The following is a 16,128-nucleotide window of genomic DNA, read 5'->3' as shown; positions in this document are numbered from 1 at the left end:
TACTTTTTCCACTGGCACGCTGAGGTTTTTATGGTTGTTCAATAAAGACATGAAAGATCAGAATGTTTTCATGTTATTATTTTAGGGACATTTTATTTGTTAATCTTTTTGACTTAGATGAAGATCAGGACACATTTTATGACAAATTAATGCAAATTCAAAATTCTTTTCCACTGTAAGTCCTTTTATCTCTGGTTTGGTCTCGACCACCAAATATCCTTCTCTCTACATGTTGTCTGCTTCACTTTGTTCACCAGCTAGTCACTAACATCGTCTCTGTGCCATCTGTGACTGGGCAGTGTTTTCCAGACAAGGTTGTACTAGCGTTGACACTTGTTGATACAAACACTAACCTAAAAGAGACTTAAAAAGACTTGGATGTACTCTGCTTTTCATTCACATGGAGACAAATTTGATCAGCAATCTATGCCCCATGCCAGTATTTCCCCAAGTCCTGATGCCGTCTCACTACAAACAACATTGCCAATTGGCATCCCTGTCTGTTTTAATGCCAGCTTGTCGGGTCTCCGCCCGGCTCTTCCAGACCTTCCATCCTCATCACTTTCCAGCAGACTGGTCAGTTTGTAGGCTCAAATCCCCTTCAGCACAAAAGGCACAATGAAGCCTATTCTGGGTCGCTAAGCTCTCTGGACTTACTGCTCCCATCAGGCCTACCTCACTTCCTGATAGAGGAGAGTGCTTGGACAGACAGATTCTAGCCGCCGTGTGCGTGTGTTTGTGCGCAAACGATGTGTGTGTATTGTTTCTGAATGCACACGCGTGTACGTGGACGCGCACACACCCTCGGGCTCTCTGAGGGTTTATGGGGATGCATTGTTCTGAGGGCCGGGTGTGCTGGGGTGGAAGATTTTTGCTGTCACACCGCATGCTCACTCGGAGAAGGTGATGGGAGCAAAGTGGACGGAGAGGCTGCAAATGTAGGGTCTTTGGGTTTGATCAGCAAGGCAGTCTGATAACCCAATTACAGTTTGCAAACACACACATGATTCGGCAGAACCTCAAATGACCTTGACAAAACGGCAGAGCTAGAACCCGGGACTTTTGACGCTGTTACAGATGAAACAAGTGAAAACACTAACTAAAAAGTCAGCAGCTCTAACAGCGATCAGCTGGAGAACAAGGGAAATCCTCACTAGATGGGAATGTTTAGGTTGTCCTGTCCTGTCCCCTTCGGCGACCAGACTGCAAACCCAAACACCTTTGTTTATCTCAGACATGTTTGTCCTGCTCAGGATGAGTGATATACACAGAGTTTGGCTTTTTAGGTTTAGGCAATTGTAAATACATTGAAATAAAGACATACAAATTCAAAAATAGTTGGTATATTGGACAAGGTTTTGGCCATCAAGTGTTGGACTGTGACCTTTGTCTACTTCTAAACATTAAAGTTTATACTTTAACTATTCCTGGAGTCAGGCTTTTTTTTTTTTTTTTGGTAGATAACTGTCCAAAACTGTCTAAACCCATCAGCTGAAAACACAAGGACTGTATCACAAATGTCAAACCGAATAACATAATATGCTTATCAGTAGTTGAAAGCAGCAGTGTCTCCCTGCTTTTCACTCTTCCACAGACTGTTTATCCTGCCTTCATGCTCCCTCAGACTGATTCCCACCCCTCCTCTGTACCTCTGATTCATCTGTTTGTGCTGATGACCACCATTAAACAAACAACCTGTTCTCTCTTTTCATCCAGGTGCTTTCCCCTCCAATAAAAGCCCCAGTAGAAGGCAGCAGGCCCTTCAGTGATGATGTCATAAAGCTGTGGTGTTTTATCAGCTGCCATACATACAGAAACGGCACAAGGAGATGATGGGTGGATTCAGACCACCTCCCTCGACAGATATCCTTGAGTTTTTTGTTTTGTCAACATAATATATCTTAACAAGTTATCAACAAGGATTAAAAAGTTGTCATAAACAAGGTTCCTACAAAAAGTGATCGCGTGGATCTGTGTTTCGTGCCTTCAGTAAAATACACAGGCTTTCTACCCCACAGTGATAGACACCACGTAAATTGTGTAATTGAGGTGAAAACGTTAGACATGTGTCCACCTCTGAAATTAGCCTGAGGCGATGACAACCTCACAGAGCAAAAAGCAGGTGGAACTGGCATGTAGTGCTCGTTTCAACCTTTAAAGGTTTAAAGGGAAAAAAACGGTTGAGAAAACCCTCCTCAGCAGAGGATCTTCAGAGTTTTGTTCTTTTTTACCATGCTACCATTAAGGTGGGGCCATCACGTAAAGTACAACAACTGCAAAGGTGAAAAGTCCAGGCCTGCTATTAAACTATGTGTTTTTTCACGCTGGTATGATGGTAGACTCATCACCTATAGAGCAAAGAGAGCATCATCAAGAGAGATCATTATAGGGCAGTGACAGTGAGAACAATATGAAAACAGCTGTGGTAATAAAAAATGTCAAAAAAAAGATTTTCACCATTAATTACATTGCTTCACATTTTTTGGATTGGATTGGATTTTAATTTAGATTCATTTTCACAAGCTCCTCTTCTTTAGAACTTGAAAATTGTCGAGAACTTAATTCTGGACTGAATTAGAAGACTGTTTGTGAAACCCCACGGAAATCATACCTATTCAGCCTAACATCGAACCTACTTGACTGAATTTGAACATGATTTCTAGTTTTCTGCCCATGAATCCCAGCACCAGCATCCTAAATTCAAACTGAGAAGACTGAAGATCATTTTCACTTATGTGCTGGCATAAAAATACAATTTTAAATCTCAGCTCAGAATAAAATCCAAGTTTCTGATGAACTTCAGTCTAAAGTGTTTATATTATCTGTCAAAATGTCTTCTGTGTTGAACCATGGTGAAGTGTGACATATGACAAACATGTTTCAGATTTAATTCAGATATATAAAATAAACATAAGTCAAAGTAAGTCAAGGTAGTTTTAGGTAGTACTTTTTCCTGAGACTGCATTTGGTGTGTGAGCAGGAACCTTATGATTCTGCTTCACTTTTCTGTTTAGGTGAAGGGAAGGGACATGGCCACATTTTCCTGTCCGCATGACAAAAGAAAAAAAAATGGCTCCATCCAGCTGTGTTTAGATAGGTAGGGGATTGAGATTCCTGCAGTGTTTGTTAATACTAATGTGCATATTTTCTGTATCAGTGTGTGTCTGCATCAGCAGCGTGGGACTCTCCTCCTCTGCTCATCTCCTCTCTCCACTCTTTTCAAAACAAAAGTCCAGCGATAGAAAATACAGCAGAGAGTTTCTTTCCCCTCAGAGGCCCCTGTACTCCCAACAGATACAATCAGACGCTCACCCATCCTGCAAATGAGGCCCACGTATAAACACACACACATATATATATATATATATATATATATATATATATATATATATATATATATATATATATATATATATATATATATATATATACATTCTTAAGTATTTTTGTTCAGTTTGAAAGTGAAGGGCATTTACACGGCTAAGAGTCTTTGACTTGACTGAGAAGAAAAGAAAAAAAGAAGTCACGTATGACAGATTTGATTTATGGGAACTATGCATGTGTATGTGTGAATGTCGTGAGTGGAAATGCCATAAATAACTGTGCCCTCATCATCCCATCAAAACACAAGAGCCTATAAAATCACTAATTACCAGTTGTGCACATTCCTGTACATGTACATCTTTGTGTAAATCCTAAGATATACTGAACCTACATGATTGAAACAAACACTGTGCCAACTGGAACTGCATTCTGCAATGAAAAGATCTTTGTGTAGCTCAGTGTAGGTTTTAAATAAGAGCAATTACTCATATAAATGTTTTATGGCATGAGATTCATCCACAATGTGTATGAATAGTGAAATATACAAAGCTAAAATATCTGGATTTTGTCGATCACTTACTTTCTTTTTCTGTGTCTTTGAACAGCAGATGGACTCTGTTGTGGGGACATATTAGTCACTATTTAGTTCACTATGACTTAGCAACACACTGGTTAAAGCTACATAAACTATAAGGAACCTTAAATTCACACTGACTTAAAATATACCTAACATCTCAAACTGATATAAACTGACCAAATCTTTTATTTTCTACAGCAGTAAATAAGCCAATCTGTAGCAGACAGTAGCATCGTATAATGTATTTTTACACATGAGTTCCTGAAGGTGCCATGTGAGGGCAGTAGTACGCACTGGAAATGAAGGACAGATGATCTCGCAACAGGTCTTCAATTCAACAGATCCACCTTTAGTTTGACTGTTAGTTTTAACTTTACCTTTAAATATGACAAAAAATAATATCAACATAGCAAATAAGTAAAGAGCTGAGAGTGATGAGAGCAGACGAACAGACAGAAGGTTCAGAAAAAGGTAAAGATAATGTCGGACAAAGCTGCTTCACAACACACACACACACACTTGTCTCTGTCTCTCATTGAGCCTGTGATCCTGTGACCGCTGACAGTGTGGCCTGCCCTGGCCTTTGTGTTGGTTGTGACCTTTAACCTTTCCTTGACTCGACTCTGTGTCTGTTGGGGACATGGGACTACAAATGTCAGGTGCGTGTGTATTTAAGAGGAGTTCAAAGCTAAGCAGCACCTTTCGGGTCAAACTGCAAGACAAAGAGATGGGCTTTTGCTTGTCAAGACATTTTGGACAATAGGAGATAAAATGTCTGCTCTAACGCAAGTGTGTAAGTGTGTGTGTGTGTGAAGTCTAAACAAAGCCCAGCACCTTTTATAGACTGCTGGTCTCCGAAGGAGGCAGAGCCTGATAAAATGCCACACTGGGGCCCAGGAGTGTGTGTTTGTGTTGTGTTGAGAAACGTTTGGATGACAGGACACTACAGATAACACTGTCCTGTACATTAGTGTGGTTTGTAGGTACATGGTCGTGCACGCCGCGCACATACATGCCCACATTTGGGATGGGCTCACTCTGCAAAACCCAGACAAGCTGAATAATCACAAGCGCAGCAGACGAGAGAACGCATGAAGAGAGAGAGAACGAGAGGATGGAGGTATGTAGGAAAACAAGGAGAGACAGAAGACAGATCAAAATCATCAGTAATGGCTGTCTTGGGATCATGGTACAGATTATCTCTGCCCGATCAGGAACACTCTGTGTGTGTGTGTGAGAAAACATGTGTTCCTATCTGACTGATTTCCCTTTTTTGTTCTCTCCTCTAAGATTTGTAAGACTAAAGGATGAGGTCGGTCAATGTCTGTCAGTCTCCAGCCTGGATTAGGATATTTTGTCTGTGCTTTAGACTTCTGTAGTCCCAAAAAAACACACATCACTCTACTAGATGACATGTTTCTTTAATACAAAAGGTGTCGCCTGGCTACATGTTGCCACAAACGTCCAGAATGACCGTAAAACAAAGACAATTAAGGTTGGAGACAGACATTTAACAGTGCATAGTCATTGTTGGTTGGTGATGATACTAAAAATGAGATGAAAACATCTTTTGTTTAATAAGTTTAAAATGGTCCTTTAAATTCATCAGCAAAACAAATCATGTCCTTCCTCTTCTGCCTCTCTCTTACTGATACAGTCACTTGTTTGTAATTGTCCCTATTGTATTTCTCTTTTATAGTTTTGTCTTGTTAGGCTCAAAATGACGATAAGTCGTCTCTTGTGGTCACTTGATCTTTCTCTTCCAACTTCCTCTCTCTTTCTGTTCCTGTGCAGATGTTGTTTCTCCCTCTACCTGCTGCAGGGTTAAAGGAATTCAAAGATAGAGGTGGTCTTTCACTGAGGGGCCCCGTGGAGGGGGGTGGGGGGTTTCATCCCTCGTTCCTTATCTTGCAACTCTGCTGAAACACACATCCACTATCACTTTAAAAGGGGTGGACACTGCAGTCTCTCTTTTCATCCTTTATTGCTGCTCCCCCTTTGTTGTCTACTTCCCTCTGTGTCTGTCTCTCCTTCCCACACACACACACACACACACACACTGCTGCTAATGGCTTTGTGTCAACATTGTATAATTTGCTGGAGCAGGTACCTCTCATTATAATTAACATTTAACCAAAACCATCATCTTTCCCTAACCTGAAAAGTGGTTTTGTTGCCTGAAGCTAACCCCAGATGAGAGTCAGGATGAGAACTCCAGCCTCCGGTGGGACAGATGTCCTCTCTGAATGATTCTGCTAAAACAGCAGCATTTTGTTCATTCATAAAACAAATGTCGCCTCTAAACATATCGCCACCAATGATTACTGTCACCACAATGTATGTTCCTAACATATAAATATCATGTGTTAAGTGATTGGAACAATGATCAGATAAGCAAATTTACTCCAGCAGGACACTGAAAATGTTGAGCCGACCTCTTTGGCAGCTTTTCAAGAGGAAGTAGTGTTTCTCTGTGTGTCTCTGTTTCCGATTGACACAGGTGGAGGTCTGACAAAATTAAATAAAACACACACTTCCTGACCCTGACACACTAACCTGTCATCCGTAAAACGGAGCTTTGACCCTCAGGGTTTAACCAGTAGGAGAGGATGTTATTGGGCCTAATGGATTCAATATGACAGATATTAAAGCCAGCAAAGACTAAAGTAAAGAGTCTCAAGACTTTAAGTCCAAGTAAAACTAAAGCCCTCTGGCTAATAATAATGACAGCAAACTAAAACCAACCCACACCATCTGGATCGTGTCTTGGTTGTGTTTGTGTAGGTGCTGAACTATCACTAAGGGGAGCAGGGTCTTACTGAGGCATTAATGGATTCAAAGGCTGTAGAAGATAAGAAAATGAGATAAAGAAGCTTCTGCATCCCTCTGATACCGTCATTAACACATTATTGGTCCATTTTAAAAAGTGTTTCAGGAGTTAATTACTGGATGTTTGTCTTCATGCCACATTTTTTCGCTGAAGTAAACATCTATAACTTATATGATAATGTGCTGGTGAGCTAGTCCTGCTCTGTGATCAGTGTTGTGTCGTGTCCTCAAGACACAAGAGCTACTGGCTTTTCTGAGTATGAGCCAAAACATCTGGACTTCTATTACTCTCAGTTAAGGTTCATAAGGTACTTGCTACTTTGACCATTAGTTTTACTTTATTGGTAAATGGACCAATACCAGTTCGAAATCTACGCTAACAAACCAGGGGTTTCACAGACTACAGACCTCTATGTGTGCACGTTAAATATAAATCATACTATAAGCTTAGCTCAGCATGGAGACTAAAGAAGGTAATACAGCAGGAGGCCCATATAGAGGTAGGTGGTATTATTGAGCTATGTCATTTACTTACAGGTACCTGGGAGTAATGTGGTGCTCGTCACTATTATTTACTTAAAGTGGCGTACGATAAGTGGCAGTAAGTGTAGGCTTCTGTGTCAGACAGTAATTGTTGTTTGGATACAGGCAGAAATAGACCAAGTGTGACAGTGTGGGGCTACAGTTAGTCTGGATTTAGTCAGAGGCGAACGCACAAAGAGGTTTCAGCTCGGGTTTGGGTCTTCACAGCTTTTTGTCATTTTATCAGGAAAATGTAATTGACAGAGACAAGGGGGTTATTAGTATAAGAAAGAGTGGCCAAAAATGACAGCATTCAAGGGCGTAATTTGCACAGGGAGTGGGGAGGACATGTATAGGTACCCCTCATTTTTTAAACTACTACCCACTGTCCCACACTGCCTTATCTATCACTTCAGTCACAACCTGACTGAAGTCTAGCATTGTATTTTTCAAAATACTGAATTAAATGATGTTTAACACTGCTCCCACATCCAAAAAACAAACACCAACCCTTAAACAATGTCTTATTTATATTATTATTTACATTTATTTTACAATAATATATATATATATATATATATATATATATATATATATATATATATATATATATAATTTTGTAAAATAAATGTACATTTTCTTTTTTTTTTTTAAGATGAGTAAGCTCTGTTGACATTTTTATCAGCTCCTCTCTTTTAGATTTGGCTGTCAGTAGCATCTGCATTTTTAAACATCACATTTTTATTTACACATGGAAACCCTTCCACTTCCATGTTCACAGCCTTCGTCTCTCTGACCTGATAATGCTGAAACATTTCTTGAGGCTTGTTGATGTAGAGGAATTTAGATGAAGTTAGGAGGTTTATAACATAACCAAAAAGCGTTTCTCATAACTGACACTCAAAAAGCTCAGCTGCTGTTTGTAACTATTGAACGGTAAACACCTCACAGACAGAAAGCATGAGCAAAAACCTACCAACCTACCTAAAGTGTATTTATTGCACACAGTATATATTAGTAATGTGCAGTCATACATTGACGAGCATTCATCTGCCAACATTGGTTTTGCATATCACTGATAACAGAAGTGATGTTAATTTCACAACAGCGATGACAAGAAAATGAGTTAATCGCCTGAAGACACGCACTGTGTTGTGTTTACATGCATCTGAGTGTTATTACCTACAATGCAGCCTATAGATAAGGGCTGCTGAAACATGCACTACACAAGCTCTGATGAATGTCAAATAGAGATAATGTCTGTGGGTTTGAATGTGAAGAGGTAAATTAAAATAGGAGCCCCACAGTCAAAGGCTTGTTGCCAAATAATAAAAGTATGTTTTGTATGAAAACTGGGGGCGAATGCCTCCTTGTACTTTACCACCAAACATATATGTGATATACATTTGTCGTGTGCGGCATTTCAAGAATAAAAATGGAAACTGATATGTGCAGAGATGTGTGTGGATTCGTTTTCAAGCTGTCTTGTGTAATTTGCCCCTGTTTTAAATCATGGTGGACAGTTGTTCTGGCGAGACGCGTCTCAAGTTGGACACTTTGGCCTCTTTATTAGACTCATGGCTGCTGCCTTCAGATGCCGGAGAGATTTAATGAACTAAGGTGTTCAGAATACAGCAGTTGTGGACCACATAATGTGTCAGAACCAGTAAAATTAACTGAACTTAATAGGCTGGTTTGGCAACTAGCAAATAAAGAAAAGTAGATTTCTGTGTGAGAAGGAATGGAAAGTAGAAAATCTTATTCTGTATAATGAATTGTAAAGACAACTGCAATTATAAACATGCAAATGGTGATGTGCAGTGATTATAGAGCTCAAGGAAACATAGCGTGGGATTTTACAAGAGCCAAGGCAGCTCTGAACACATGACACATGACTCACCCTGCTGCCCTTCTCAGGGTTGCACCTGCATCCTCCGCTGCAATCCAAGCCAGCGCATGGTTCATCAAATTTGGCACCCTGCAGAAAATAAACAGAGAATGAGATTAGGACAAATGCACGGGAAGTACATGTGACAAGTGGAAGACATTTGACAGCCAAGGTGTGTCACTGCTTTTTGGGCAAAACCAATTCACTGCTTCTTAAAATCTCTTAATGAACGAAAGAAAACAAGCAACCGTAGACAGAGAGAGTGAGAGAGGGCACTGCATCAGACGTACACAGTGAAACTCAGGTAACAACACAATGAGTCATGTGGAGTTGAATCAAAAAGAGTTGCAACAGTGAGACATGGAGAGAAGCACAGGGATTTAAACGGGGATTTGGGAAAGGCTTAGATCCAGTCAAAGCTGATTCTAGGTGTGACTGATAAATGGGCAGGACTTTTGAATGAGCAAATCTAATTACATATCCAAACATAACATGTACTATCTGGTTCTTCAGCTTATAAATAATGAAACGTGAGCTTCTGAAAACCTCTGCACCACATGCTGGGTGTCTGGGAGGCTGATGGACCACATCATGAGCAGTGTACCAGTGTGCTGTTTATCTTTTGTGTATTTCTGTGCTTATAGATGTTAAATGTGTGAATCTAACTGTTTAAATGCGTGCACTTCATTCGCCCTTCATGACTTATACTGAAAATTAATTTGCATGCTTGAGTACCTGTGCGTGAAAATATGAGCGGGTGTGTCATATGAGTCCATTTGATTTGGGGGTCTCTGTGGGGTCAAACTCAAAGGTCACAGCTGGTATTTCAATGTGATTAGTGGATGAAAGGTTGCTGGTGGGGAAGGGAAAGACGGACGGGAGGCGGACAAAAGGGTGTTGACTGGACCACATATGACCACAGTGTGTGAGTGTTCATATCTACTTTAATTGAGGTCAAGGATCCTCTAGGACCCTTGTAAGTAATCATCACCTATAGTCTACTGGGCCTGGGAAAGACTGGTATCCCATGTGAAGGCATCTGAGAAATGTTGAGTTAGAAGCACAGTATGAATATAAGCTAATCATTCTCAAATTCATTATCATCATTATTAAATTTAGTATATATATTGTTATTGAAGATGCTCTTCATTCTCTAATTTTGAGCTACACTGATCACTTTTTATCAAAAAGGGTGTTGACTGGATTTTAATACTGAAATTACTTTTCACATGAAATTTAACAGGCACGTGCAGAAAGAGGGACTCTGGGGGCCTCTATTACTCAAAGGTGCCCCTCTCAACAATAATTAACCCTGTGGGGTCTTAGTCAGCCTTTTCTTAATACTGTGTTGTCTCAGCTCCTGTGACATATTTCTAAGTTAATGGGAAAAGAGTAATTGTATCATTTTAAAGGTTTTACCGTTTGTCCTTTCTCTGTTGACCTCTTTACCATCTTGCCAACTAATGGCAACTTGGAATCAAAGCAAGATGTGATTTGACAATGTGTGCATAAAGGAGGAAAAACTAACTTGCCACACTCATCCTGGTTGACATTGCCAGTAGCTTCAACACATCTGTATTGTATATTCATATTACAGCAAGTGACAAGTTTCTATTTCATGCTAAAAACAAGAGACACAACAACTGCAACACAAGATGCTCTGATGGTTTTCACTTTCAACGCTGGACAAAAGACACACAGTTCAGGCTTTTCAATTTCAGAGGGACTCAAAAAAGGGATGCTTCTACCAGTCAAGAGATTACTAGTACTACATCTATGCCATCTATCCACAAAAGCTGCAGACAAAGAAATCTGGTGGAGAAAGGAAAGAGAGGAAAACACACAAGGAGAAAGAGAGCTTGGCACAGAGCAAAGAGATAGACAGAGAGAGAGAAAGAGAAGGAGGGGAAAGGTCAGTGGTGCTGCTACTGCTTCCCTCTGATCTCCTCGACTCCTCTAATCACAATGACAGAAAGAGGGCAAGAGAGGGAGAACGTGAGCAGGGAAACAGTGAAATTTGGACTAATGGAGAGAGCAAGAAAGGGAGAGCGAGCGGGGTAGGAAAAGGGCGAAAGAAATGGAGGAAGACCAAAAAAAGGGGGAGTGACTCGAATTAAACCTTTGGCAAAGAGGCTAAAGTGACAAGAAGCTAAAAATAGAAGTGATTTGGAGCATTAAGGGTACAAACAAAGGAACATCAAAAGACATGATGCATTAGTTCTAGATCCGTTGCTTGTAGTTTAAAGGATTTTTAAGCAAAAAGATGATTTAAACGTTAGAAGTCTCTGAATATAACATGTTACTCTCGTGTAGAAACAGGAATTTTTCCTCGGGTATCATCCGATGTGCAGGCTGATTTAAACTGAAACTACTTATTGTTCCGGGATATAATTGAGCCTCCACCTGAGCAGAGTGAAAAATGTGTTTGGGCAGTGATCAACACTTTGCTCTGTCCCCACCCAGAGTTAAAAGTGAATGATGATGTGGGAAAACAGATGCCAAGCCAGCGCCCGGGGGAGACTGTTCAACATCAGATGATGCAAAATAAGGAATTATTATTATTATTACTATTATTATTATTATTATTATTATTACTATTATTATTATTATTATTATTATCATCATTATTAACACAGGCACAGGGAGCAGGATATATATATCTGCATATAGATTTATAAATACAGGTGATGCTGTAAATTCAATTTGATACCTGTGAGAACGTGGACAACTCAAGTCTGTAATCCTGAACCTAAACCCAAAGTTTTCATCTTGCAGCCTTCCTACAAAAATGTATCAGGTAAATAAAACTGTGTGACGTGACTTTTAAACTCTGATCCAGCTAAGAACATATAATACATAAATAGGAGAACTTAGGAGTCCTGTCCTTTATGGGGAAGCTAACCACATCTCTTTGTATCTACCAAAACACTTCACAGCCAGTCTGTCAACAGAGACAAAACAGATATTAATCTGTTTACCCTGACAAAATGCTGGTAAAACAGCAAACAACCTACAAAACAGTGAGCTAGCAGAGCAATACACTAATTTAGAAATCACTAAGGTATTTACTAAACTTCAAACTGTAATCCCTACTAATTATACGATTTATTATCATATTACTGTATTACATTACATTTTCCTATGTATTGTGTTGGCAGCCAGTTGTTTTGTCATTCGGTTGAGCTGACTGTACTAAGCTTAAGTTCAAGGAATGTAAACCCTGGTGCATGCATGGACATACTGGAGGAACGTACATCACCCACACAATGCTCCTAATTAGCAAACTTTCCCAGATACGACACGATGGAACAGGCATGTTCCCAGTTGCCTGGATAAATTCTACAATGTGTTCACATACATTATTCCTTTTTTCTGTTCTGTCATCCTGGCATTACACAGCTATGCGTCTTTCAGCTATAGGTAATGTTCACCCATCAATCTTCACTGTTTGCTCATACTTTTACTGCTCAAACACCTTTATGTATGTACGCCTAACTGAAACGTTTAAAAGCCGTCGATAATACCCATCTGCTTTAACCTCCTGCAGTATATACACCTGACGGTGGCAGCTCGTGGGTATCGGCTGACGTCTGGACTTGCCCGTCCATTCCTATAGGGTCTGCTGATGTTATCCGGATGAAGGTTGAGTCTAGGGTTACGCAGAATATGGTATACAGAATATGGCACTTCCTGAGCTTTAAGCTGACACAACAGAGCGTGACGAGATAAGAGAGACGGTTTGTTTAAAAAAAAAAAAAAAAAGAGAGAGAGATAAAGTCTAGCACGCTTCATACTACAGATATACAGATATTATATGTTGTGGTTTAACATGGTGGCAGTGGTTTGGTTGATGGACAGAGAGGCATGCTGGTGGTATTGAAGGAATAAATGAGGCAGGAAAATGAACAGTAACTCTTCACACTCCTCTTGTGTCATTTTGATGTAAAGAAATTAACATTTGTGGTTGATGAACCACAGTTTCTGCTGCATGCATCTGTCTTTTTAGTAAAATGTAGTATGAATAGTTTGGTAAATGTACTTCCAGCCCATACTGTAACATGACGTTTCAAAAACTATGCTTTGCAAGACCCTGTTTATTCCATCGCCCGTCAGTCAGAACGTGATCGCACTGCAACCACCAATGGGAGTGCAGACTTTACTGTCTGTCAAACTGTACAATACACACCAGTGAGCACGCTGATTATTTAAAGGGGGAGCTGCTGTCAGTTCTTAACAACAAAACGTGCTTAAGATCCAGTGAGTGACAGCGAGAACATGAAAAAAAAGGAGAAGAATGTGGAAATACTGTTGAACCTCGAAGACTCTCTTTACTTTTCACCTGAACCTGAACCTGACTCAATCATTACCTGACTCCTGAATCAAAGACGAATGGGATGAGAGGCCGTGACGGCTTCTGCAAATAAAGACATGGGGGAAAAAAAATAAAAGGTGGAGATAAGAAGAGTATGAAAAGGAATCACTTCCCTCTCTGTAATGTCCTTCTCTTCTTATCTTTCTTCCCTCCCATTTTTCTTCACCACATCTCTCTGTTTTGTCTTCTCCTCTTCCTCCCTCCAACCTCTTCCTCCTTCATTTATCATATTCCTTCACTCTTTTCTCTCTCTGGTCCATCTGTGACCTTGACATCCACCACAGGAGACCAACCAGCTGTGTTTGGGACCTCCAACATTTCTCGTTTACTTCTGTTTATTCCGCGCTGCGTGTGTGAATCCATGTGTGAGCTGTATGTGAATAAGCAGACAAACGTGGGATTGTAGGTGCAAGGGAAAAATGAGTAGGTTTGAACGCATTTGAATCCCTGTGTCTGTGTGTGTGTGTGTGTGTGTGTGTGTGTTAACATATTTAAGCCCGCGTGCATGCTTTGTGTACTTGTACACAAGCTCACGTGTATATGGGTTTGTTGTCCCTCAAGTGGACCACCCAGCTGGACTGAGGTCATCTATAACTTAACCCGAGAAGACAAAAATTAGTGACGCAAGAACTGTCCCAGTCAGGATGTTGCACATGGCAAGCTGACATGGTCCATGCCTGTAAATGTAAATACAGTGATAAACAACTGTTTATCAAGGGCCGGAAACATACGCCTCAGACAGGGGACTTTCCTTTCATGTTCAGTTCTCACTGATGTATGTCGTGGATATTTGGAAACTCATATAAGCAGACGGTAAACTCTATAATGGAAACTTTTGCCAAGCTCTGATCCTTGTTAAGACTGTGTTAACGTTGTGAAACTTTTTAATGTGACGGACTCTAAATCCAGAAGTGCTGCATTATGTCGCATTCCCGTCGGGGTCAGAGGGGAGTAAGATTTAAGAAGCTAAGCGCCTTCCAAGAGCCATATCTGCCCTGACACAGAGAACAGACGAATCCTTGACACGCAAACACAGCATGAAACTTAAATCAGACTTTGCAAACCTGGAAAACTAAAGTTAATATGTAACACTGTCAATCATTTACATTATATTTTTGTTTAAATATCAGTTGGAGGCAATAACAGGTAAATCAGTGTGTGTGTGTGTGTACAGTATAATTTCTTTTTACTTAAGTAAATCTATCAATAGTATAGTATTTACTGTGTAAGTGAGAAAGGGAATTGTACTAGTTCATACTTGTACTCCACTACCTTTCAGAGGGACATATCGTACTTTTTAGTCCTCATTGAATCACTTTAGTCACTAGTTACTCTTCAGATTCAAATTTGTAATATAAAAAACAATCAACAAATCAATGATGTTTGACTGCAAAGGAAGTTACAAAGCAACGTGTCATATAGTTAAAATTTAAAGGCTTAAGGTACAAACATTATTACTACAATGTACTAGAAGTGCCATATGTAAGAGTACTAATTATATACAAAGTGTCAGAGTGATATCAATAAATTCAATTATCGATCCATTAACAAGCATGAGTATTTTAAATATTGTGCTATTTCAGAGAGGTTCGTTTTAGCTGCAGTCTATGACTCTTATGAGAAATAAATGTAGTGGGATAGAAGTAATTCCAAATGGTAATCCAAATGACAGACAGACACGAACATGAAGATCTCTTTCTCTTCCCTCTGGCTAAGGATAGTGCCGTCATGATGCAATACAAATGCTGCTATTAGGTCTGGATTATGACTCTACCTGCCTTTCTCACCTCGCTCTCTGTGTTTGTTTGTTTTTTCTCCACAGGTAAAGACTTAGTTTAATTTAGTAATATTATTATGTCTTTTTCAAGGTCAACATATCTCAGGCAGATACACAGCACAGAAGCTAAGTCAAGTGCTTTTGCTAATGCCACTAATACGGGTTTATGTGGTGTATCCTCAGGTCCCATGCCTGGTATTTCAGCCCTGCTCGGTTCACTGAGTACATACGTGTGTGTAGAAACAACTGAGCTAGTGAAAGGAGAATTAATCTGCAATGCCAGAACGCACTGAATCTGTGATACTTTCTGCACAATGGATGAGCACCCGCCACCACTTGTTGGCAGTGTTTTCATGTCCAGAACCCTCGAAAGTGGATAAATCTGGAAAAATCTACAATTCACTTGAGCAATAACATCACCACTCCGGCTTTTACTGGACATTTCTTCGACTTCTCCACATCCTTGACATTAACTTGAGTTTGCTGTTTCCCTGACAACTGACACCATCACCAGTCACCAGTATGACCTCACAGGAGGAGGTTCCCTGAGATGACTTCTCTTAATGTTCCAAGTTTAGATTCACAACTCGGCCCCCTTCTCATATTAACGCCGCCGTCCATCAGCCGCATCATCAAAATGTGAGCTTCCGTTGTGGGTCCTGTTTCTCTGTCGCCTTCTCTCCAGGCGAGTCTCTAAGCAGTGTATCATTTTTAAAGTTCATATGGTCAACAAGTGTTACAGTCGTGTGCTTGGTATTAGAACAAATGTGTTTTTTAAATCTGAATTAAGCAGAAATATATGATACAAGCTCGAGTACAGAAACATGACTATCACATAA

The 16,128-nt window shown here is 40.0% G+C and overlaps 1 protein-coding gene across 4 annotated transcripts in view; it reads right to left on the bottom strand.

The window, feature by feature from the left end:
* col4a6 (collagen, type IV, alpha 6) overlaps nt 1-16,128 on the bottom strand; it is an 86,629-nt gene that overhangs the window by 29,632 nt on the left and 40,869 nt on the right. For all 4 annotated transcript variants that reach the window (XM_026352476.1, XM_026352474.1, XM_026352477.1 and 1 more), the window contains exon 4: nt 9,153-9,230. In XM_026352476.1, coding sequence (XP_026208261.1) covers nt 9,153-9,230 — 78 coding nt within the window. The remainder of the gene's footprint in view (nt 1-9,152; nt 9,231-16,128) is intronic.

The sequence above is a fragment of the Anabas testudineus genome, chromosome 18, assembly GCF_900324465.2.
Source record: "Anabas testudineus chromosome 18, fAnaTes1.2, whole genome shotgun sequence".
NCBI lineage: Eukaryota > Metazoa > Chordata > Actinopteri > Anabantiformes > Anabantidae > Anabas > Anabas testudineus.
Note: the sequence above shows the minus strand (reverse complement) of the source record. Positions and strands in the feature narration are given on the sequence as shown.